We start from the raw sequence: 23,952 nt of genomic DNA on the forward strand, positions 1-23,952 counted from the left end.
CAGACCAACAGCCTCCATATTAGTAGGTGGCGCTGCATCACACTCTTTGGCCATTTAACCCGGAAGTTGTCAGAGCAACAGCGTTCATCAAACGACTGCGTTGTTGCGGTAGTGTTAGTCGTGTTTGTTTAGTGTTTACATTTGGCAAGAAAAATATATGCAAAATAATCCGTTATTTAAAAATTGGATAACAGAATCTGGTCCTGATACTGCGATGTCTTTGTATTGTTGATATTTAGTAAATATTTACCTCTTCGCCGTGTTATAATCAACTAAAGTAAATAGAGAGAGACAGCACATTTAGTCCGTAAACAGAACTGAAATGGGTTCATCAAAGAAACACAAAGAAAAAGAGAAAGACCGGGATCCCGAGGACCGGCACCGTGAGCACAAGAAACACCGTCACAAGGATCGAGACAAGGACCGAGAACGAGAGAAGAGAAAGAGATCCCGGTCCAGAGAGAGGAGCAGCCGGGGAGCAGAGAGAGACCGAAGCGGTAAAGGAGAGAAGAGCAATGCAGAGCCGCGAGTCAAGAAAGAGAAGCTTGATCCTGCTTTCGAGGACAACAGCGGTCAGTCCTGTAGTTTCTGACAAAGTTACATAATTACAACAGTAACGTTACATCTGATTGACTTCTTCTGTACTGTCATCAAAATGAAAATGTAGGCGGCATGTTTGAGCCTCGTATGACTCATTAGGCCTTAATTCAATTAGGGCATTAAGGTAGCTATGTGCCTTAAAAATATTAACGTTACTGGTGTGAATCTTTAGACTAAACAATCGATCTGACCTATGTCAGTGCAAGTGGCTTTCAGTTAAAACAGCTCAAACATGCATTTAGTCTAAGACGAGTCTCAAAGGAATAACTTTGTTTACCATAAAATTAAATTGTTTCATTTACTTTCCCTCAAATAGTTTCAATCCTGTATGAGTTTGTTTCATCTACTGAACACAAAAGAAGATATTTTAAAGAATGTCAGTACCCAGGCAGTTGATGGTCCCCATTGACTTCCATAGGAAAATACTATAGAAGTCAATGGGGACCATCATCTGTTTGGTTACAGTACAGACATTCTTTAAAACTTATATATATATATATATATATATATATATATATATATATATATATATATATATATATATATATATATATATATATATATATAATAATAATATAATATATAATATAATATAATATATAATATTTATTTATTTATATATAATATTTATATATATATATATATATATATATATATATATATATATATATATAAAGTATTTTTTTCCTTATGTGACTGATATTTGTCTAATTTTGTGAGAGAGCCTTTATCTTATTCTACAATTTCTACAATAGCCCATACATTTCTTTCACGTCATGATATTGGATGGTATTAATGTACCGGTATGTCAACATCTTGTGTTGCAGAGCCTGGTCCCAAATCTGCAAGTGGTGATGCTTCACTCAGCATTGAAGAGACCAAGTATGTGTTGTAGCATACTGCCATTTTTAATTATGGGAGGGGAAAATATAATGAATTTCAATGGGGGTGTGTATATAATTATATATCGTATATCTCATATGACTAAAATGTCATTCATCTTCTTTTTGCAGTAAACTGAGGGCCAAACTAGGTTTAAAACCCCTTGATCTCAATGAAAACAAGAAAGGTAAGAATATTATGGTTATGTTAAAGCAAAGTGCTGTTTTATACACTTCTGTTTAAAAGTTTGGCGACAGTAAGATTTTCTTTTTTATTATTATATTTTGATAGTGTTTTCCTGAGGTGCACTAAAAATATTAGTATGTTTTTTACATACATTTTTTTTGTACCCTGATTTAAAGGTTATTTTTTACTCTGATTTGAGCGCTTTGTTTTAAGGGTGTCTGCTGTTAGACTTCAGTGCACACCCACTGCTAATGATGCATAACATCTTATATATCACATGTTTACAGGGTTAGTTCACCCAAAAATGAGAATTGTCATTAATTACTCAACCTCATGACATTTGACACCCGTAAGACCTCCGTTCATCTTCTGAACACAAATGAAGATATTTTTGTTGAAATAAGATGGCTCAGAAAGGCCTTCATTGACACCAATGCCATTTCCTCTCTCAAGACCCATAAAATACACTAAAGACGGTGTTACAAAGTCCATCTCACTACAGTGGTTCTAGTGCACAATAGTGTTTGTGCACAAAAAAAAAAGACTTATATAGTGATGGGCCAAAACAAAGTTTCTAACCGTTATGAATCACTGTATCGATTCATGACTCGGCTCGCCAATGTCACGTGATTTCAGCAGTTTGGCGGTTTGACACGCAAAGCAACCCATCACTATATAAGTCTTAATTTCGTTTTTTTTTTGTGTGTGTGCACAAAAACTATTCTCGTTTCAAAGGATTTGTATTTCAAATAAATGTGGTTTTGAACTTTCTATTCATCTCAACTTTCTATTCTATTAAAAAAAAAAAAAAAAAAAAAACACTTTCCAAAACAATATGAAGCAACACAACTGTTTCCAAATTTCTGATGCATGTTTCTTGAGCAGCAAATCAGCACAATAGAATGATTTCTGAAGGATCATGTGATGCTGAAGATTGTATGATGCTTTGCCATCACATGAATACATCACATTTTTAGATGTTTTGAAATATATATTTTTTTTAAATTTTATTAATATTACTGGTTTACTGTGTTTTTCATCAAATAAATGCACCTTTGAGCATAAGAGACTTTCAAAGATGTTTCAAATATCTTACTGACCCAAACTGTAGAATGTTAGTGCACGTATTACATTGTTTTAGATGTCGCATGTCTTCTAAATCTATGAGTGTTTGACGGTTCTTCAGAGCTCGGAACCAAGGAGGAGCCCCTTGTGGCTGAGACCATTAATCCTGTCCATATCAAACAGCAGGCTGAGATAAGAGAGAAACTGGCTGCTCTTAAAGAGAAGCGTCTTCTCAATCAGAAACTGGGGTAGGATATTGCTGCCAACTGCAACAGATATAATAAACTAATATAATATAATGAAACATACTAATAGCAGTTTTTGTTGTTTTATGGTTTTAGAAAAGTAAAGGCACTTGGGGATGATGAACCATGGCTGGACGACACAGCAGCCTGGGTGGAGAGGAGTCGCAAACTTGCCAAGGAGAAGGAGTTAGCAGAAAAGAGGGTGAGAATAGACAATTGTGGAGACAACCCGATGACTAGCTTTGTGTCTCGCTTTTTCTTTGTCATGGTTTTTATTTTGTCTGTGTAATTCCTCTCTTAACAGGCCAAGCTCCTAGAGGAGATGGATGAAGAGTTCGGTGTAAGCAATCTGGTCGAGCAGGAGTTTGCACAGGAAAAGAGGGTGTGTGACCTTAATATTGACACTTTCTTGCTGTCTCCCAGTTAGACTTAAATACAGCTGTTCTTAACCTTTACTTCAAGCTTCCGAAGACAATGTTTAAAGGCCCCCCTAAAACATTTATTCTACATCTGCTGTAATGACAAATACTTTCAGGCTATTCAAATAATACAATTAAAATTATTACATAAATATTATATATAATGAATGGGATTCACATGTAAAATAAATTCCAGAAGCTTCAATGAATTAATACATTGAAATATTTTCTCACAAATAGCAATTTCTACCCAATAAAATATTTCAGAGATTGGAATAACTACAAAATTATACTTATTAATTTCCATGACATAAGATTTTATGAATGTACTTGAGTTTTCCACACTTAGAAATCACAATTTTAAGATTTAACTTCCTCAAATACAAGTTTAGCAAGATCGTGGGAATCCTGGTTGTTGGACTGTGACTGTTTTGAAATGTGATTGCTGTTGAAGGAGTGAATTAAAAAAATAAGAAATATCCTTATGTTTTAGCTTATTTCAAGATTTAATTGATTTTAAATAATTGTTTGAAATGGTTAAGAACCACTTTTAATCACCAGTGAGAGAAACTAACTTTGATCATGTAACTGTTGTTATGATATTGCTTATCCATTTATGTATTAATTCAGTTTAGCTGTTTTTACTAACCAGGACTCGTACAGCTCTCACCATCTCAAAGGGCTCAAGGTTCAACACAAGATGGACTCTTTCAGAGAGGGGGAAACGGTTGTCTTAACTCTAGAAGACAAAGGTAAGCTAACATGATGATGAGGATTATGATTGTGAGGTTGAGTAAATGTACTGTTGCTTTAGATGAATATGGACCTGCTAAATCACTGACAGCACCCACACACACTCCTACAGGCACACTTACGGTTTCTCTGTGTGGGTGATTTTCACAGGTGTTCTAGAGGAGAAGGAGGATGTGCTGGTGAACGTGGGTCTGGTGGACAAAGAGAAGGCAGAGAAAAATGTGGAGCTGAAGAAAAAGAAACCCGATTATAAAGCTTATGAAGAAGATGAGAGTGTGGATGATATGCTCGTTGTAAGATTGCCTGTTAACTTTCAATGTCGCTAAATGCGTTAAAACATATTTAGGGTGCTTTCATACTCGCACCTGCAACATTTATAATGTAAAATTTGATAGCGCTGTGTGCTTCTGTCTTTCTTAAATGTAACCACCTTTTGTTTTCTGTTAATTCTTTCCAGTTCAAGCCAAAGTCTGTGCTGTCCAAGTATGATGAGGAGATTGAGGGGGAGAAGAAGAAGAGTTTCAGACTGAGTTCTGGAGGCTTTGTCGGGGGTGAGAGAGAGCGAGAGTTACAGGCCATCAGAGAAAGCCTGCACAATCAGGCCCAGTCTCTGGACATGCCCTCTCTCACCCTCGCCACTGAATACTACACACCACAGGAAATGGTGAGAAAGGAGTTTAAGTACAATTGGTTTTAAAGGGATAGGTCACCCAAAAATTCTGTCATTTAATTATTCACCCTCAAGTTGTTTTAAACATATAAGACTTTTTCGTTACAACCGTAAGAGATTTTTAAAGGGATACTCCACTGTTTTTTTTTTCATATTAAACTGTTATTCCCTTAACTAAGATGATTTGATAAATACCTCTCTCATCTCAGTGCGTGCACTTAATCGCTCACACCTGACAAAAAGTCAAGCCTGACAAATACTCCCTCACATCTCCCCCTCCCAGGGCCAGCTCTAGCTCTTTGGTTGCCCTAGGCGAGATGGAGTTTTATGGCATAATATGGCATCTATCGTTACTCCAGTAAAAAAGCCCAAAAAGAACGAGTGGCCCCACTTTTTATTTGCTTCCGACGCCCATGTAGCGAGCTTTTGTACTTTTCATAACTAACATGCATACGTTATCCATATTTATAACGAACTGGACTTTTGATATTTAAATGACATCCATGTAGGTTATTATAGATTATTGTCAGTGAAGTTATGTTTGCAATACGTAGTAATACGTAGAAAACTAGCAAGTGATAGCTTAGTGACAATATTAATAATATTTATAAAATAAATATTAGTTGATAATGCTAAGTAATTTTATTTTGTTTGACAATTTATTGGCTGAGATAAAAAGACTAACCTTTATACTGCTTTCTTTTGATCTATTTCTTTCTTGCTTTCTTTTGATCTATTTCTTTCTTTCTTTCTTTCTTTCTTTCTTTCTTTCTTTCTTTCTTTCTTTCTTTCTTTCTTTCTTTCTTTCTTTCTTTCTCAATCAATAATCACCATCGATTCAATCTAATAATCAGGTTCATAAGTAATTAAACGTGTGGCTGAGGGGGCGCCCTATGATGATCATGTTAAATAAACATTATGTTGTATTTCGCTTGTTCCGATTCTATGCTTAATGGGAAGTAATGGGCGGCACTAGAGCGCTCTCGCGCCCCTAACACAATTGTCGCCTTAGGCAACTGCCTAGCACGCCTATAGCAAACGCCGGCCCTGCCCCCTCCCTCTCTCATTTCCTTCAATAGGAGGAGATTTTTCAGGTGTAACTTTTTACTGAAAGAAAGTGACGGTGTCTCTTCTACTCAATTCATATGGATTAGTTTTCGGATCTCTAAGTTTGATGTCTATTTTGACTGATTTCTTTTGACATGCGTCACATCAGGTAGGCTTTAAGAAGACCAAGCGTAAAGTCAAGAAAATCAGAAAGAAGGAGAAGGCTGGTGACCTCTTGATGGATGACACTCGAAGCACAGATTTTGGCTCCAGGTATAGCTTTCACTTGATTGCTCTTGAATACTTGAGCGACACCACAGTTATTTCAACCCAAAACTGGTTCTGGCACTCAGGTCTCGAGGTCGAGGTAGAAGACAAGAGGAGGAAGAGGAGGAGGAGGGTGCAGATTCTAGATATGCTGCTATGGAAACCAGTAGCAAACCCAGTGATGTCCTCCAAAAGTCGGATGACATTAGAATGGCCGACATGGACTTTAGCGATGAAGGTAATGATTTTTGCGTTTTCTGAAGGCGTCTATTTCTGTCTGTCAGGCTTCCCTTTGAAATTCAAATGAATCGCATCAGTATGCAGAGACACTCACTCTTTCTCCTTGTCTTTCTCAGAGGACTTTGTCTCTCCGGAGCCTACTGCATTAGAAGAGGATGAAGCCGAGCAGGAGCTCCAGAAACAACTTGAGAAGCAGAGGAAACTCAGACAAAAACAGATGCTCAAAGATTCAGGAGAAAGGGTCAGCACTTTTTTTCGTCTTCAGGATTCAGATCACAGGATCCACAAACAGATATTGTTGAACTAGTGGCAGGTTGTCACAGCTGACCTGAACGGCACACTATTCACTAACATTTAGCCATGTTGGTTTTACATGGTTTCAACCATTCTAAAATCTTTAACTGTTCATTTAAGTGCCCTAGAATGAATTGAAACGATATGTTAAATTGTTCTCTTATATCTACATAGAGCAGGGGTCTCAAACTCAAATTACCTGGGGGCCACTGGAGATAGACTCCGGGTCAGGCTGGGCTGCATGCCTGCATTTTAGTAAATCTTCTCAAATGTTCAGAGATCTAATCTGCTCCATTACAATGTTCATCAATGCGTTTCTCCTCGCATTGCATTTTGTGTGCATTTGTGTGTGTGCAATTTAGTTTTGTGATTTCACTGGAAAGAATAGTCTCTCTCCGCAACGGAATTAGGCCTACTTGATAGATTAACAAGCTAGTCTGGGTGTGTGAAGACTGCGCGAGCACGTGCGCGCTGCGCGGACCAAAAGAGACTCTAAATCCCGCCTACTTTAATTTGGTTGGCCATTTGAGCGCCATTAAACCACATTCATGACTGTCTGATTAGCCTCTGTTCATGTCAATCATGCGGTGTCAACCAATTATACTGCATGAGGGAGGGCCGAGCTAACTCTCTCATACACACACACACACACACACACGGCACACGCAACGACTCCACCAAAAATGATTTTCAGAGCAACGCGCGTGCCACACTAACGCTAAACTTTGATGTCAAGTAGGGGGCCGAGACCCATGACATAAAGGGTATGCGGCTTATTTAAGGACAAACATTGTCCAGATATGGTTGTATGCACGGGAGAGAGCGTGCTTGTGTGCATATGGTTGCCAGATTGCACGTTTAGGTAAAACACTGCATCGTATACCTGTTCTTTTCACAGAAAAGCTCTGATTAGGGGAATTATTACTGAAATCTGGCAACCGCAAGCATGAACACTCGAATGCTCATCTTTTTCCCCTGACAAAACCGGTGCTTTTAGTTCAAGTTTTTATTTTATAAACTACATTTTAGACTCGCCTTTTTTGTCAACGATATTGCATGTTTATATAATGTAGTCACAATGTAGGCTACGCAGTGACTGTGATGTACTCTGAAATACAAGCATGCAAAAACATCATACTTCAGTTCTCAAAAATATAAATATATATTTTATAAAATTAATAGAATATGGTGGAGAAGGTGACGTTAGCATGAAGGATCGAGGGAGCGATCTGTAAGCAACTAAGCTAACGTAGTATGACTTGCGTATCTACGGTTGTATTTTGTAATACAAAATAATATTAACCTTTGTCATTAGACACACTATTTAGTTTTGTATGGTACTTGAAGTGGTCCTTTTGTTACTGTATTAGCATCTTGCGTTATCTAAACAATGCTGTCTCTCTAAGAAACTTTCAATGTAATCAGAAATTGTTTAGACAGTGAATGAGTGGATAAATCACTACTTACTGCTTGCAGGAATATAGTTGGAATTGCCCCTTTCTTCAGTTTTAGACGCTGAGCGAAGCTTGCTTGATATTGTCCCAGTTCAGAAAAACTGTCTGCGGTGAAATGGGTCGAGCAAACAAGCGATTTTTAATTAAATTGTTGTGGTATCCAATTATAACAAACATCAACCATGACATTTTTTATCTGTGGGAAGGGTATGAAAAGTCCTCATGTCCCCTGCACAGCCATGATCTGCCATTTTTGGTATCCTCACATGACGCTTGTTTACCTGATGATTTGGCTGCAGTTCCACCTAACAATAAACATGGGCTGACATGCAAATGTTGGGGGGGTACAAATTAATGATCCCAGCGATTGTGTCACAGTGTCAAAATTTGTCTATTTTACGTGGTGTTTTTCATGCACAAGTTTTACATAAGAAGGAGGAGGCAATGGTGTTTGAGACTCACAGTATGTGATCTCCATGTACTGAACTCTTATTATTTCACTATGGCAAGGTTAATACATTTTTTCATTGTAGGGCACCTTCAAAATTTAAAAGCATACTGATTTGAAAAAAGTGGCTTTCATGCAATTCCCTGTTGTACAACCCTTCCCCCCTACTTTATATAATACTATTATATCCCATTGAATCAAGTCAGTGAAATTACTAAAGTAAAATGTACTTTAACTAATGTCAACTAATGAAGCCTTATTCAATAAGTAGTATTTAATAAAAGAAAATAAGTATTACCTAACATGAGGTAATAATTAACAAAACATTTTTTACAGTATTAAAGGGGTAGTTCACCCAAAAATGATAATTATTTAATTAATTACTCCCCCTTATGTTGTTGGACACCCGTAACACCTTCGTGCATCTTCGGAACACAAATGAAGATATTTTTCTTGAAGGGTGTTGGCTGAGAAAGGCGTCAGATAGGCCTCCATTGCCATTCAGTACATTCCCACTCACAAGACTCATAAAAGGTACTAAAACGTTGTTAAAAAGTCCATCTCACTACAGTGGCTGTGCAATAGTTTTACAGTTAAAAAACAACTGTATTTTTATTATGTTAGTTCAAACTCAACTAATGCATTATTAAATGTTGAAAAATAACACAAGATTAATAAATGCTGTAGAAGTATTGTAAAATGTTACCCTTATTTTCAGTAATTAACAATAAAACGCTGAGAAAACGTTTAATCAAAGTTTCTTTTGTATGCTGTGTTTTCAGGTGGCTGAGAACATGAAGCAAATAAGGACGGCAGATGATGACGACAATGACCCAGACAAAAGGAATAACATTGTCTTCAATGCCACCTCTGAATTTTGTCGTACCCTTGGAGACATCCCAACCTACGGGCTGTCAGGCAACCGAGAGGACCAAGAGGATATTATGGTACAAACCATCCCAACTCTGCGCTCTTGTGACATGTTGCTTCACATGCAGGTCTTGATGGCTTTGATGATTTGTCTCACAGGACTTTGAAAAGGATGTTGAGAAAGAAGGAGGTGGACAGTCAGACTCTGATATGGATGACAACGTGGGCTGGAGCACCGTCAACCTGGACGAGGAGAAAATCCATGCAGATGTGAGTCTTCCGCTCACTTCACTGACAGCGATTCAGTTGGAATGTGAAGCCTTTTCTTTAACACGATCTTCTGTTATAGTTCTCAACGGCATCCACTACTATTCTGGATGAAGAGCCCATTGTGAACTCTGGTCTCTCTGCCGCTCTGCTTTTGTGCAAAAACAAAGGTGAGGGAACAACCATATTTGTTTTGGAACTAGATCGAATGGGTAATGTCTAATTATTAAAAATGTATATTTATTAAACCCATTCAGGGCTGCTGGACACACAGATGCTGAAGGTGGCTCGTGTCAAACCCACAAAACCAGTTCTGGCAAATGATAACTACTGCATCGAAGACAAGATGTGAGTAGATGTTGAAATACTCTCCCCAGTTGTCTGTATTTATTTATTTATTTAAAAAGGCTAAGATGTTTCCATTTCCTTTTCATTCCTGCAGGAATATTGATGACAAATACAGCAGGAGGGAGGAATACAGAGGCTTCACTCAGGATTTCAAAGAGAAGGATAACTACAAGCCTGACGTTAAGATCGAATATGTTGATGAATCTGGTCGCAAGCTGACACCTAAAGAGGTGTGTGCACGTTTCTTCACCCATCATATTATCAAATATCACTGCTACAAGTGCTCAACTTCATTTGTTGTCCTCCAGGCTTTCAGACAGCTGTCCCATCGCTTCCACGGGAAGGGCTCTGGCAAAATGAAGACAGAACGGAGAATGAAAAAGCTTGAGGAAGAGGCGGTATGTTTTCTTCACATCTCCAAGCACATCAGAACATGTCTATGTCTTCCCTATTGTGACAAATGGTTTATCGAACAAGAAAAAAACATCAAGTGGGACTTGTCCTTTGGGAATTGTTTAGCCTGTGGTGAATTTTGAATCTTTTTTTGTGTGAATATACCACCATCTGTCTGGTCGAACTGTTTTTTTCCCTCATCGTTCCTGCAGTTGCTGAAGAAGATGAGCAGCAGTGACACTCCACTGGGCACCGTCGCTCTTCTGCAGGAAAAGCAGAAGTCTCAGAAAACTCCTTACATTGTGCTGAGTGGCAGTGGGAAGAGCATGAATGCGTACGTATTTGTTCCACACTTTCTGTCCCATTCTTATGGGGGACCAAATTACTCAAATTGAAATAATTAAATAAATAATGAATTCGATAAAACAACCATTCAATTTACCAGTTTATTCTGAAATAATTAATTAAATAAATAAATGTATCTATTTATTTTATAAAATTACATGAAATTTTCATATATTTCACAATAACCTCTTTCACACACAGTTTAAAGGTCCTGTTCTTCGTGTGTTTTCGAAGCTTTGATTATGTTTACAGTGTGCAATATAACATGAGTTCATGTTTCGCGTGTAAAAAAACACAGTATTTTTCACACAATTTACTTATCTGTACAGCGCTGTTTTTCTCTGTCCTAAAAACGGCCTGATGATTTCCTTGTTCTATGAAGTCCCTCCTTCAGAAACACGTAACGAGTTCTGATTGGGCCAGCGCTTCCCGTGTTGTGATTGGACAGCAGCTTAGCGCAATTTGCCCGGAAAGGTCCCGCCTCTTACCATAATGCCTGAATGTGCGCTTTTCCCCACGTGAGAGAGCAACAAGACCACACCCCCTATTTTACTAAGGCTTTGAAAGGGAACTTCTGTTAAATAAAATATCTCGCTTGGCATTGAACTTTGAGCGTTATCATTTTACAGGTATTATTTATACTCCAACAGCAGCATTTCACACTAACTAAAGTTTGAAAGATGGCATCATGAAGAACGGGACCTTTAAAAATCAAAATTTTCATTATTTAATGTGCTTTTTCAAAAAGACGTTTTTCATAATATGCTGCATTTATGAATGACGCCTATTTGACGAATCATGCATTTCCAATGCATTTCACAAATGCCAATCAACAGGCATTGGCCGGTGCTTGGCGCTGATGTGGTGTGGTGGCATCACAGAACACCAAGGATGCTTCTCATTTCTTATTTGTGACTGAAAATGTATTTTGACTATTGGATTTTCTAAAAACCTGAAAACTATGAGAACTGTGGCTGTGTTAAAGGCAGTGCGTTTTTATCTTGATCAATTCCTACCGCCATATTAATTTCCAATCAATTCCCCAATTTCCCCTTGATACTTGCCAGATCCTAGACTGATCTCATGAAATGGCGTATGTATGCGTGTCGCCAATTCGTATGCCATTTTGGCGTGCTATGAAGACGCATAATCGCTTTTTAGCGTGTTTATCAATGCCGTTTCATTGTAACCTCCTACACTGCCCCTAACGCTACCCCTAAATCTACCCATCACACACACACACAGCCCCTAAACCTACCCATTACAAGAAACATTCTGCATTTTTACATAATTTAGTATTGCTTATAAATCCATTTACCTTGTGGACACACACATATTCAGACACATTTTGAACGCGTATCTCAAACTCTTCCCTAAACCTACCCATTTGTGTATTATAAAAAACAGGATATAACAAGCAGATACGACTGCAGGCACAATTTATTCAGAAAGTACAAATATTCTAAGTGTTCTGAGGCCAAACGATTGATTTGTGTGAAGAAAATCCCCAAAAGCGATCAGAACATCGAGTCCATCCGCCAAAATTTCAAATATTGCCACTGGAAGAAACGTCACGTCAGCTTTGACAGCATTGGCTGTCGTGTGTTTCGGGAACAATTGCGTCATTACGTCAGCTTTGATTGTAATGGCATTGGCTCTCGTGTGTCTCGTCGCCAATCGCGTCATTCTAAACTTCGTGACGAGTGTATCATTTGAATCAGATCATTTGAATATGAACGAGTGCGTGTGTGTTCTGTTCACAAAGGGGCGCGATCATCATTTCAATGATTAAAACATTAAAATCAAGTCTGTTCTTCACATGAATTTATCGTATGACTTCAGAAGACGTTTGAATGCAACATGAGTTAATACTTTTATACTGTTTTTGGGTCAGTTTTTGCAATAAACACATGTGACTGTACATTTATTTGCCTGTTACATGTTTTATATTGTTGAGAGTGGGTAGGTTTAGGGTAGGAGTGGAGTTAGTTGCTCCAAAATATAAAATTAGGCTATAAATATTAATTCTGTGAGATCAGGTTGGCGGAATCACATGACTTTGTTTAGGCATAGACATACATGCGAAATCACACGGCGTAAACATACACTCGGATAGCTCAAAATGAATACAGATAACACGCCACTTGGCTTTAGAAAGTGGCATGTATGTTTATGCAAAGTCATGATGTCATGTTGCAGACCCAGACGGAAAAAAGTAATCAATCTGAAAGGATTATCCGATAAGGGCCAAGCACCGCCCACTGCCTGTTGATTGGCATTTGTGAAATGTCCTCTATTATTATGAAAAAAATCTTTGGGAAAATCGTGCTTTGGAAAGACATGAGTCGTCAAATAGGTGTCATGTTTGTAAATGCAGCATATTATTATGAAAAACAGCTTTTTGAAAAAGCACTTTTAATAATGAAAAAAGGTATTTTTAAACATAATAGTGTGTGTGGAAGAGGTAATTGTGAAATATATTAAACAATAAATTTTGTGAAATAGATGCATTTAATTAAATTAATAATTAAATTAATAAATTAATTTCAGAATAAACTGGTACATTTGTTTTATTTAATTAGTTATTTATTTATTTCATTTTTAATAATTTGGTCCTATAATACATCTATAATTCTGGTTGTTAATTGGTTTTATCTTCTTTTCACAGGAACACCATAACAAAATAAATCTAGGAACCTAAGAACTGGCCTTTCACAGAAGACTTCTCAAAGAAAATGTACTCGTTTTAGCCGTCTCTTAAAATGAATAAAGTCGCAATTAGTGATGTATATACAGACACTGTCCTGTGAGTGAATTTAAATCCCTTGATTGATTTCTTGATTTAGACCACTTTCCATAAAACTTTCTTTTTATTACTCATTAAATGCTATTGCAATTTAACAGATCTAGTGTTATTTATGTATTATTACAAGCATTTTGATTGTTTTGTAGATTTAGTTTAAAAGACATATTATAAAATAAGCATAGTCAGTGTTTCTTAGCTATCCCTGTTTTAGTTTACTTTAATAACCAGTACCACAGTGCTATTAGATGCTACATTGCCATCTATTGCCATGGATCTGCATGACCTATGAGTTTTACATAACTCAATAGTATCCGTGTAATTTTTGACGGTGGTATACACAATCATTAATTCCCACCCAGCCATGAAAAAGAAGCAACTTGGGCATCAATACTGAAGATTTTTTTTCATTGTCAAATCTTTCACTTGTCTAAGGCGTTAATTAGTGCGTTTCGCATCAAACACCACGCTACCAGCATATCTAAAGAGGCTGCAGCCAATGAGCGTGAGTGAGGATTCTCACTGTGCCTATATAACCTTTTAAATTAGCACCAAAGTCTTGAGTCTTTTATTTGATAAGATGGAAAGGTAACAAATGAGTGCAGACACGCTGACCATAAGTAAAATTATCATGACCCAAAGCATGAATTTTTTTGAATCAAGACATTGTGACAGTGCAAACAATATGCCCTTATTTATTCTTAAAGATTTCTAGAATATGCTGAAATACAACACAGCAATCGTAGAAGACTCAATGCCATAATAACATACAGTAGTGGCTGAAAGTGATGTCCAACGGTGATCATTTGTTTTTAACGACCCTTTATGTTTGCATAAGCCATTAAAATATATGGAAAATATTTTATATTTTTTAAATACGAGGTAAGAACAAAACCCTAAACTTGGTTAAGGTATTTATCTGACACAATCATTTGGCAAAAAAGGCAAACTACAGCTACAGGTTTTACTTTATGCAAAAATGCATAAATTAATTTTATTTTCCATGTATTTTCTCTTTGTATGTCATCTTGGCCAAAAATGATGTCTGTACAATGTGCATGTCAATTGCATTATAGTATTAAGTATGCATTATACTTACAAAATCTGTAATAAATCTTTAGTAATATTTAAATGGTGAATATGTCAATTTTCCTAGGCCAGACATCACTTTTGGTCACTACTATACTATTTGCGCTGTAACTTCAGAAAGGTGTCATTTATAGCACAAAGCCTAAGATGAATGAAAACTTTACTCATCACACAGGTTTTAGTAATGTACACTAAGGCAATGCTTGTTGGTGTTGATTACTGGTAAGTGTCGTCATCATAAGACTTCTAATTTTGTATTGTATCAGCACCAAGGTACTCTTGAGGCCACTTGGTCCAGAACAGATGTAATTTCTGTCCCTTGGAGCAAATAGGATGTGGGGTCAAGAGGAGCATTGACCTCACACTCCCACCCACTCAAAATAGGAAGAGTTAAAAGTGCTGAGTCTGCTTTTACATCATAAAGGTGCTTTGTATTCTGAAGATGATGCTTGGGATTCTCTGGAAGTGGTCTGTACTTTGATCCAAGTGGATTGAGGCCTCTGTGACATTGCCTTGGTATTGGCCCATCTAGTGGAAATGCCATCAATGTAAAAACTGCTATATATATTGAGGAAATATTGTTTTGTTGAAATCTGGAAGCGATCCTACCAATGTTCCAGTGTGTTCTGTTGGGTTGTGGAACTTTTAGCACTTCCCTCCAGTGATCAGCTGAGAAGAGGGGATGCTCTTTATAATTATAAACCTGCAAGAATGGAATTAGTCTGATTACTTACTGAAAACTTAATTTTAATGTATTTTCAGGGTTGTTTAAACTCAAATTACAATCTAAAATTCTAATTCAGTATGGAATATTAAATATTATCTTATACTTTTATACAACAATTAAATGAACAATACATTCATTTGTATAACTTACATTTTAGACAGAATATTGCACAATGTTTTTACTTTGTCTATTTTTGAAAATAATTTTAAATGAACTCTAAGCATAATCAACAGCTGAGCAACATACAGTAGTGGTGCTTCTGTGCTGAATGAGTCCACCAATCAAATTGGAGGACTGGAACAAACTAATATAATAGGTAGTTTGCATGCACATGAGCACAGTATACCTTTGAAATTCTGTTCACAAGTTGTAAGCTGTTATTCCACTGCTTGGCTGTTGACAGGTTAGTATCGGTGAAACTATAACAAAATAAATGTAATAAATCTATTAATAGATTGCAAAAGGCATATCGAGCATTATTGTCCACCAGAAAAATATATTTATTAGACACACCTGTTTGTTTGAATATAATGGCTGACACTTTGTTGGCTATGTGTAAAGCTCTTCATGGGTGGAAAGACCTTTCCCTCTGAATTTTGCAACCGAGGGTCCAGTTTTTGATGTGGACTGTTTAATGATGGTCCACACACATTTAGTTCAGCGCTGTTCACTGTCCCGTCTAAAAAGGGAGTTAGCAGGAAGTCCTCTCCATGCATGGGAATGTATGGAGCCAGACTGTCCAAGTCTAACTCACACAGATCCTGCAGTAAAGCACAGCAAATAGGCAGGATTTCACATATGTACTGCACATGTCACTTTTCTTTTTAAAAAATATGCATTTAATTGATCAAAAGTGACAGTTAAAAAAGTTCAATGTTACAAAAACTTTTTTTGTAATTAATTCTGTTGTTTTTGAACTTTGTATTCATCAAATAATCCTGAAATATGTATTCCAGTTTCCACAGGAATATTAATCAAGCACAACTCTTCAGCAATGATAATAAGAAACGATTAGAATGATTTCTAAAGGATCGTGTGACTGAAGACCGGAGTAATGATGCTGAAAATCCAGGAGTATATATATATATATTTTAAATGCATTAAAATAAAAAAGTTATTTTAAATTGTAATAAAATATCACAATATTACTGTTTTATGTTTGATCAAATAAATGCAGCCTTTATGCACACTTAAAAAAACATCTTACCAGCCCCACATTTTTAGTGCAAATGTGTTTAGTACCAATTTAGCATCATGGTGTGCTATATCAAAATACTACGGTATTAACATCCAGGATACCACAGTACATTTTGTAAGGGTACTCACACAGTTGAAATTGCAGCACTCTTCTGTATCATGTGTGATCTCTCTGCAATCATGAACTTCCTGCATATCACCCTCTAAGCAAAAACACAGTTCATCATTATAAAATGTATTTTCAATAACATCATATGCTGTGAAATGTTAATATCTATTAGTTTTACCTCTTTGCTTTAGGGGTATTGTATGAATACTGGGCACATTTGATTTGCTTCTAAAGCTGTTTTCATCCTGCTTGTTTGCAGACAGTGGAAAATGGGCAGGATGGGATTCTGGACAAAGTGAATTGAGTGGCTTCGGATCTTGTTTTTTCTGCTCTAGTAAAAATGCCAAATCGGGCTGCTCCACACCACTAAAATATGATGAAGTGAACAAATACATTAAAATGTATAAATAAGAATTTAAATAAGACAATATAACTTCAGCCATTCACACATTTTGGGCATGTTTACTTGACAACACTGCAAAAAACTGAAAAGTTTTTCATGGATCTGCGAAAACGACTAAAAAAAGGTATCTTGTATCTTGCATGCCAGGCCAGTAGTTGGCGATGTCACTTTGTAAAGAAACACTGCACACCCATAGACTGAACACCCAGTCTGTGGTGAACCAAGGGGGTAATCTAGCGCTCGGAAAGCGTTCCACCCATAGGGGTGGCCATTGCTAACCAAGCCATCACCTGCTGTTAGCATCCCATTGACTCCCATTCATTTTTGAGTCACTTTGACAGTGAAAAACTTTACATCTGAGACGTTTAAAGACTCCATTTGTCCATTGTTTATTTCTAAAGAAAAACGACAATGTATAAAAGGCTCCGTTACCTTGTATCTTACACTATCGCCCCGCAGAAGCTGTTTTTGTAAAAATAGGCTAACGATTGCGTCATAACCAACGCGACCCTGTCGCACAGTTGAGAAATTACCGTATAGACCGGAGGAGACGCTCGCAGGCAATCTTTTACTGTCTATGAGACAGTCGGGGGGACGTGGAGACATAAAGTCTGATAAAGTCAAGGGGGAAGAATGGGGAGAAGCCCATAGTGAGCCAAAAGCAACGGGAGAAAATATTTAAACAACGTGATTCAGCTTTCACTTTCCACAACTACTAGAAGACCTACAGCTGTCAGACAGGAGGCTCACGTCACATCTACGTCGTCAAGCTCAGTCTGAGCCTGCGCAGTTCGCTCAGCCATCAGGAAGTGAGTGCCCCTAGGTTGACTTCATTATTTCGCCGTTGCGTAATGGGATCGCTCGGTCCATTTCTTTTACTGTCTATGTGGTGAACACGTAATTCACATGCGCATGATGTCAATGTGTAAACAACAACACTTATTTGTGAAAACAGAGAAGAACGGTATATTTTTTTTAGCATGTAAGTAAACAGCTAAAACGCAAAAAAAGCGTTCTCTTTTTAGTTAAAAACGTTGTTCCCCATAGGAAAAAAAAAGTGTCTTATAAGTTTAGATGAGACAGTTTTCAACTAAAAACAAAGCTTTTTTTTCATTTTGGCAATAAGTTTACACGACAATGATTCAAACTCAGGTTTTTGAAAACTAAACCGTTCTTGTCTCCCTGTAAACTACAAAATGGATGCGCATGGATATTACGTGTTCAGTCTATAGGTGCGTAGTGTTTCTTTACAAAGTGACATCGCCAACTACTGGCCTGGCATGAATAACACAGCATTTTAATTTGTTTTCCCAAATCCATGTGAACAAGGATGGTTTTGACAACATTGTCGTCTGTACGCAAAAAACGCCAAGGAAAACCGTTTCTGTTTTTAGTACATCATTCGGGAGCACTTAACAATAAGGTTCATTAGTTAACATGAATTAACAATATTAGTTAATATGAACTAATAATTAACTGCACTTATAAAGCATTTATTTATCTCTGCTAATGTTAATTTCCACATTTATTAATACATTATTAAAACCTTGTTAACATTAGTTAATGCACTGTGAACTAACATGAACAAACCATGAACAGATGTATTTTTATTACCTAATGTTAACAAAGATGAACAAATACAGTAACAAATGTATTGCTCATGGTTAGTTCATGTTAGTTAATACATTAATGTTAACTAATGAAATCTTATTGTAAAGTGTTACCCATCATTCTTGTATAAACGTACCCTCAGTAACTTACAATACACTTAAGGTATAGTTTTAGTATGTGCATTCTGAATTGAACCAATGTCTTTGGCATTGCTAGTGGCAATTTTCTAACCTAAGAATGTAATTGATGCAGATGACACTCTCTGGCACACCAGTGCAACTGTTGCACACCACTGACGCGTCTGTCTCTGCCCAAACATAGCCACCATGTCTGTGCAGTAGCCGATATTTCCCAGTTGACATCTGACCCTTGGAGAGCACTGTTCCGGAAAGATATTTAAACATTATTAAAGAGAAAAAAGAAAAATGCTGTCATTATTAAAATAAATTAATACAATTTGCAATAATATCTTAGAAATAAAGTCAAATGGGTTTGGAAAAACATGAGGTTAAATATATAATGCTACTTTTGTGTGAATATCCCTTTAAGGGCTGCTTACTTTAAAATGTACAGTACAGTTTTTGATATATATTTAACAAATTTAATAATAAAACAAGTCAAATTAAGCACACAAAGTGGAGCACAGATGACAAGATATCCCTCTTACAGCAAACGTGTGCCTTGTGGATTTGTTGGCAGTCGGCGGGATGATAATACTGGTACACTGATTGACCCAACAACTCGGTGTAACGAAAGCCGGTAAACTTCACAACCCTGAGCCAAAAAAAGAGCTTTAAATATAAAGACGACCCAAAGAAGGTCAAAGGTTAGGTTTTTGCACTTGAAAGCCACATGCATAAGCTTTTACCTTGAGTGGCAGTAGGTAAACTTCATGTCTGGGCTGTGTACGCTCATAAACGTGCTTGTATTCAGCGCTGCATCCACTTCAGTGATCTCCTGCATGGGCAGAACCCTGCACTGAAGAACTAGGCAACTGAATCCAAGTGTAGCTGATGTCTTTTTCTTTCCAGTACACTGAATAATCTTCAGACAAAAAAAGCAAAGATTCATAACATTTAATTTGTTACATTTATACAGGGCTTTTTGGTCACTCAAAGAACTTTACATATCGAATGGGGGAAATCTTCTCAACCACCAGTGCAGCATCCACCTGATGATGTAATGGCAGCCATATTGCGCCAGAATGCTCAACACACACCAGCTTATGATGGAGAGGAGATGGGGTGATAAAGCCAATCATTATACAGTGCCCTCTACTAATATTGCCACCCTTGGTAAATACGGGAAAACCAGGTGGCTGCTGGTAGAGGTGTTAGTGAGGCCAGCAGGGGGCGCTCACCCTGTGGTCTGTGTGGGTCCTAACGCCACAGTATAGTCATGGGGACACGATACTGTCAATGAGCATCGTCCTTCGGACGAGACGTTTACCCGAGGTTCTGACTCTCTGTGGTCATTAATAAAAATCCCCAAATTTGCCCATTGGCCCCTGTCCATCATGGCCTCCTAATAATCTCCATATAATGATTTGCCTAATCACTCTGTCTCCTCTCCACCAATCAGCTGGTGTCTGGTGGGCGTTCTGGCGCAATATGGGTGCCGTCGCATCATCCAGGTGGATGTTGCACATTGGTGGTGGGTGAGGAGATTCCCCCTTCTATATGTAAAGCGCTTTGGGTGTCTAGAAAAAGTGCAATATAAATATAATGAATTATTGAATGCTCTCTGATCTCTCTGTCAGGTGTTTTCCAAACTCATCAGTCATTATAGAAGAAAACTCAGAGTTGCTATCTTGGGAAAAGGATGTTGCAATGATTGGGTGCCAATAATTGTGGCCAACGTGAACTAGAGGAAAACATTTATTTCATAATGAGATTTTGCCCCCCACTTTCCATTGTTTTACTTCAATGAAAGGTTAGCACTTTTTGATTTTTTTGAATGAAAGATCAAAAGGATAAACAATGCAGATTTATTTTCACAGCCGCCTTTGCTCATATTTATCAAGGGTGCCAATACTAGTAGAAGGTACTGTATTTATGAGGATGATTAGGAGGCCATTATGATGGAGAGAGGCCATGGGCAAATTTGGCCAGGATGCCGGGGTTACACCCCTACTCTTTTTTAAAGGACATCCTTGGATTTTTAATGAACAGAAAAAGTCAGGACCTCAGTTTAACATCTCATCTGAAAGCTTTTTTTGCCAATAGTGTCCCCATCTCTATTCTGGGGCGTTAGGACCCACACAGACCACAGGGTGAGGACCTCCTGCTGGCCTCACTAACACCTCTTCTAGCAGCTACCTAGTTTTCCTAGGAGGTCTCCCATCCAGGTATTGACCAGGCTCAGCCCTGCTTAGCTTCAGTGGGCAACCAGTTTTGGGCTACAGGTTGATAGCTGCTGACAACATGTAAAAACAATGTGCGAACAATGGAAAGAAGCGTTTCTTACTTTCCAAGGAGTCAGCTTCTGGTTCATCACACTTTTTATTCTGAGGAGCACTTCACATTCCTGCTGTCCTTTGTTTCCTGAAATATTATCAGCAAATCAAATAACCGTGAGGAGCTAGCATAAACCAGCCTAGACCATCATGGAAATTTATGGTCAAAATGGTTCTTTTCAGCATGAAGTGCTCACCCATCAGTCTTGAGAGGATGTCTTTGACCTCTGTGTGATCACACGGATGCAAGAACTCAAACAAACTTCTCCCGATCAAATCCATCTGGAAGAGAAACGTTTGCGATTTACTAAAGAAGCCAGTAAAGTCATTCCAAGTACGTGCAATTCATTTAGTTTTAGTGTCATCACCTGGTTAATTCCAGTGTGTGTAGTTACGCCATTAGTGGTGAAGATGACCTTGCCATTCAAAGACAACAAAACCACAAACCCTCCGAGGGCAGAATCTAGCAACTCCCTCTCATGAGGTTTAGTCGATACTCCTACAATCACAACGGCCTTTAGAAAAGTTGCTTACTTTCAACCCCTTTTCTACTTTCAGCCCCCTTTCTTTCTACCTGGTGAAGGAGGAGAGGACTGTGTACAGTTGTCTGGTGTGTTCAGAAGTCCCCTCAGGTGGAGGTAGGCGATTGTGAGACGTATGACTGAAGCTTTGTCTCGCTGACCGTCCATATTGGGGTCCAGAGGCAAAAGAGCAGTTAACTCCTCGAACAGCTGACTCTCCATCTTCCTTCTGCTCCGTGCCGCCAAGCGAGAACATATTTTTGTCCATTCTGTGCAGACCCTGTATTTAAGTTATGGAGAATTTGAATAACAAAGCATTTTCAGCATAAACATGCAAACATTTTAAATGACATTGTTTTAGTTGTTTGCACACGTTGCTGTTGACCCAACTCTCAACTAGCGTCATTCAGAGGAGGGAACATACACTAGAATCATCATAATTTTCTCTGTAGACAGAGGACAGCACCCATTACTGATGGAAAAAGAGACGTCATGACTGCGTCACTTTGTCTTATCACTACCAAGCGCAGTTGCCTGCAGCTTCTGATACAATGCCATGCCTTCTGATAGTGCCTCCCCATGTGCATATGCTTTTACACGTTTTTTTATTTATTTATCTGAAAATGTAAAAAATAAAGATAATAATAATTGCTAAAATATTTGCTAAAAAAAACGGATTGTGATTTTATATAAAAAAACATCATTTATTCTTTATTCATACAATTACGTTTTTCTCTGCTCTAGCTTGTTTCCTAAATCTTCTAATAAACTGCCATCATATGCCATAAATAGTGTCGACTTTGTGAACAACTGCTTTATTAACTCTATTGTACTGTAAGTCATTTTGGATAAAAGCATCTGCTAAATGCAGAAATGTAAAAGCATTTTAATGTATTTTTCATTTTAATTGTATATATTTCCTATTAAGTGGCATGCAAATAATTGCCCAAATTCCTCTGTTATCATAACTTTGCAATGTCCTGACTGATTTGCTGTTTAGGTATTATCTGAATATTTCTTTAATTTGAAAAAAGATACTATGCACGATAACAGAGCGAAATTTATCATTATTTGTCGCTACCAGAAAGCCCATGACTAAATTTTTTTTAAACGTTTGTTTCCTTTCCATTTTAAGTGTTTAAATTTTCCGAAGATAAATTAATAAAAGATTTAACTAAAATTTGTTGTATGTGCATCTTGTCCCAATTTCTCAGGTTAGTTCTAATGAATGCATTGTCACAAAAAATAATATATATTTTGTATATATATATGATTCTGAATCCATAGTGTGTCTATATATATATATATATATATATATATATATATATATATATATATATATATATATATATATATATATATATATATATATATATAGTATGTATTTTGTACAAAACTGTTGAATTTGTATGTGAGTATCATGGATTAATGTTTTTGTACTCACCTCGTTTTCTTCTGCTCAATGAATATTTGCTTTCTTCTAGCTTTTCCATGGCACTCTCCTCTTCGTGGATCCCTAACCGTTTCCAAATGCGTTGGAATCATTAAAACAAATGTAATATGACTCAAGCGATCATGTGCTCATGTCAGGCATGTTACCAGATGGAATGTGGTCAAACTCACTGGTTGTAATCTCTGGACATGCTTGTGTTTATAACCATCTCTGTAGGAGCCCTAAGACCCTCCCTTCATGTTCCATGTGACAGATGGCCATTAATCACCAATAGGTTTGCATCTGTCAAAACAAGATGGTCTTTTACTTTTCTGAGAACTCAGATCTTGTAGATTTGGTTTTGAATAACGACCACTCGTGATTCCAGGAAATCTACTACCAGTTTAAAAAATATTGTCAAATCTATTATTTCATAAGCAACAATAATGAATTTTCTTATTTCCTGTGTGATGGCAGTTAATTTAAATAATTTAATTGAACAATTTAATCTAACATAAATAAATGAATTCAAACAAACAACAAACACATTTTTAACATTAAAATAAGAAGAAAGCACTTAAAATAATCTATTAACATTCTGAAAACCAAAATGAATTTACCATAAATACAACAAATATGGCACATTGTGCACAAGTAAAATCTTCAATCTTGCAAAAGGGCTGCTAAGTAATTTTAACACCCAAAATCAAATACATTTGTAGGCTACTTGAAACATTACCTTAAAGTTAAAACTCCACACATGGATCGCTGAAAACCATGTTTAAGTTTGGGCTTGTAATAGTAGTCCATTG

General features: G+C 37.1%; 2 protein-coding genes across 2 annotated transcripts; one reads left to right on the forward strand and one right to left on the reverse strand.

The window, feature by feature from the left end:
* The first annotated feature begins 66 nt into the window (after nt 1-66).
* Nucleotides 67-13,698, forward strand: sart1 (spliceosome associated factor 1, recruiter of U4/U6.U5 tri-snRNP). The gene is made up of 20 exons (XM_067422716.1): nt 67-572; nt 1,428-1,482; nt 1,614-1,669; nt 2,855-2,981; nt 3,075-3,180; nt 3,283-3,360; nt 4,050-4,149; nt 4,301-4,443; nt 4,608-4,814; nt 6,037-6,140; nt 6,221-6,372; nt 6,491-6,615; nt 9,353-9,517; nt 9,600-9,710; nt 9,790-9,877; nt 9,965-10,055; nt 10,150-10,285; nt 10,364-10,453; nt 10,661-10,782; nt 13,462-13,698. The coding sequence occupies exons 1-20, from the start codon at nt 323-325 to the stop codon at nt 13,478-13,480; spliced, it is 2,325 nt and encodes a 774-aa protein (XP_067278817.1). The 5' UTR covers nt 67-322; the 3' UTR covers nt 13,481-13,698.
* Nucleotides 13,699-14,277: 579 nt separating this feature from the next.
* On the reverse strand, nt 14,278-23,343 carry hif1al2 (hypoxia inducible factor 1 subunit alpha, like 2). Its single transcript, XM_067422717.1, has 14 exons — nt 23,153-23,343; nt 21,762-21,988; nt 21,556-21,686; nt 21,385-21,469; nt 21,199-21,275; nt 19,601-19,776; nt 19,400-19,506; nt 18,964-19,111; nt 16,897-17,084; nt 16,739-16,812; nt 15,926-16,173; nt 15,759-15,831; nt 15,295-15,388; nt 14,278-15,213 (listed from the first exon to the last, which is right to left on the reverse strand). The coding sequence occupies exons 1-14, from the start codon at nt 23,251-23,253 to the stop codon at nt 14,948-14,950; spliced, it is 1,995 nt and encodes a 664-aa protein (XP_067278818.1). The 5' UTR covers nt 23,254-23,343; the 3' UTR covers nt 14,278-14,947.
* Between the last annotated feature and the right edge of the window lie 609 nt (nt 23,344-23,952).

This window comes from Pseudorasbora parva, chromosome 18 (assembly GCF_024679245.1).
Source record: "Pseudorasbora parva isolate DD20220531a chromosome 18, ASM2467924v1, whole genome shotgun sequence".
Lineage (NCBI taxonomy): Eukaryota > Metazoa > Chordata > Actinopteri > Cypriniformes > Gobionidae > Pseudorasbora > Pseudorasbora parva.

Coding starts and splice junctions, on each gene's coding strand:
- sart1 (XM_067422716.1), top strand. CDS start 323: ATGGGTTCATCAAAGAAACACAAAGAAAAAGAGAAAGACCGGGATCCC. Junction 4,815..6,036: donor ACTACACACCACAGGAAATG/GTGAGAAAGGAG, acceptor GCGTCACATCAG/GTAGGCTTTAAGAAGACCAA. Junction 6,141..6,220: donor AGCACAGATTTTGGCTCCAG/GTATAGCTTTCA, acceptor TCTGGCACTCAG/GTCTCGAGGTCGAGGTAGAA.
- hif1al2 (XM_067422717.1), bottom strand. CDS start 23,253: ATGATTCCAACGCATTTGGAAACGGTTAGGGATCCACGAAGAGGAGAG. Junction 19,777..21,198: donor AGAAGCTGACTCCTTGGAAA/GTAAGAAACGCT, acceptor TTTTGTCTGAAG/ATTATTCAGTGTACTGGAAA. Junction 19,112..19,399: donor CCACAAGGCACACGTTTGCT/GTAAGAGGGATA, acceptor TTTCCGGAACAG/TGCTCTCCAAGGGTCAGATG.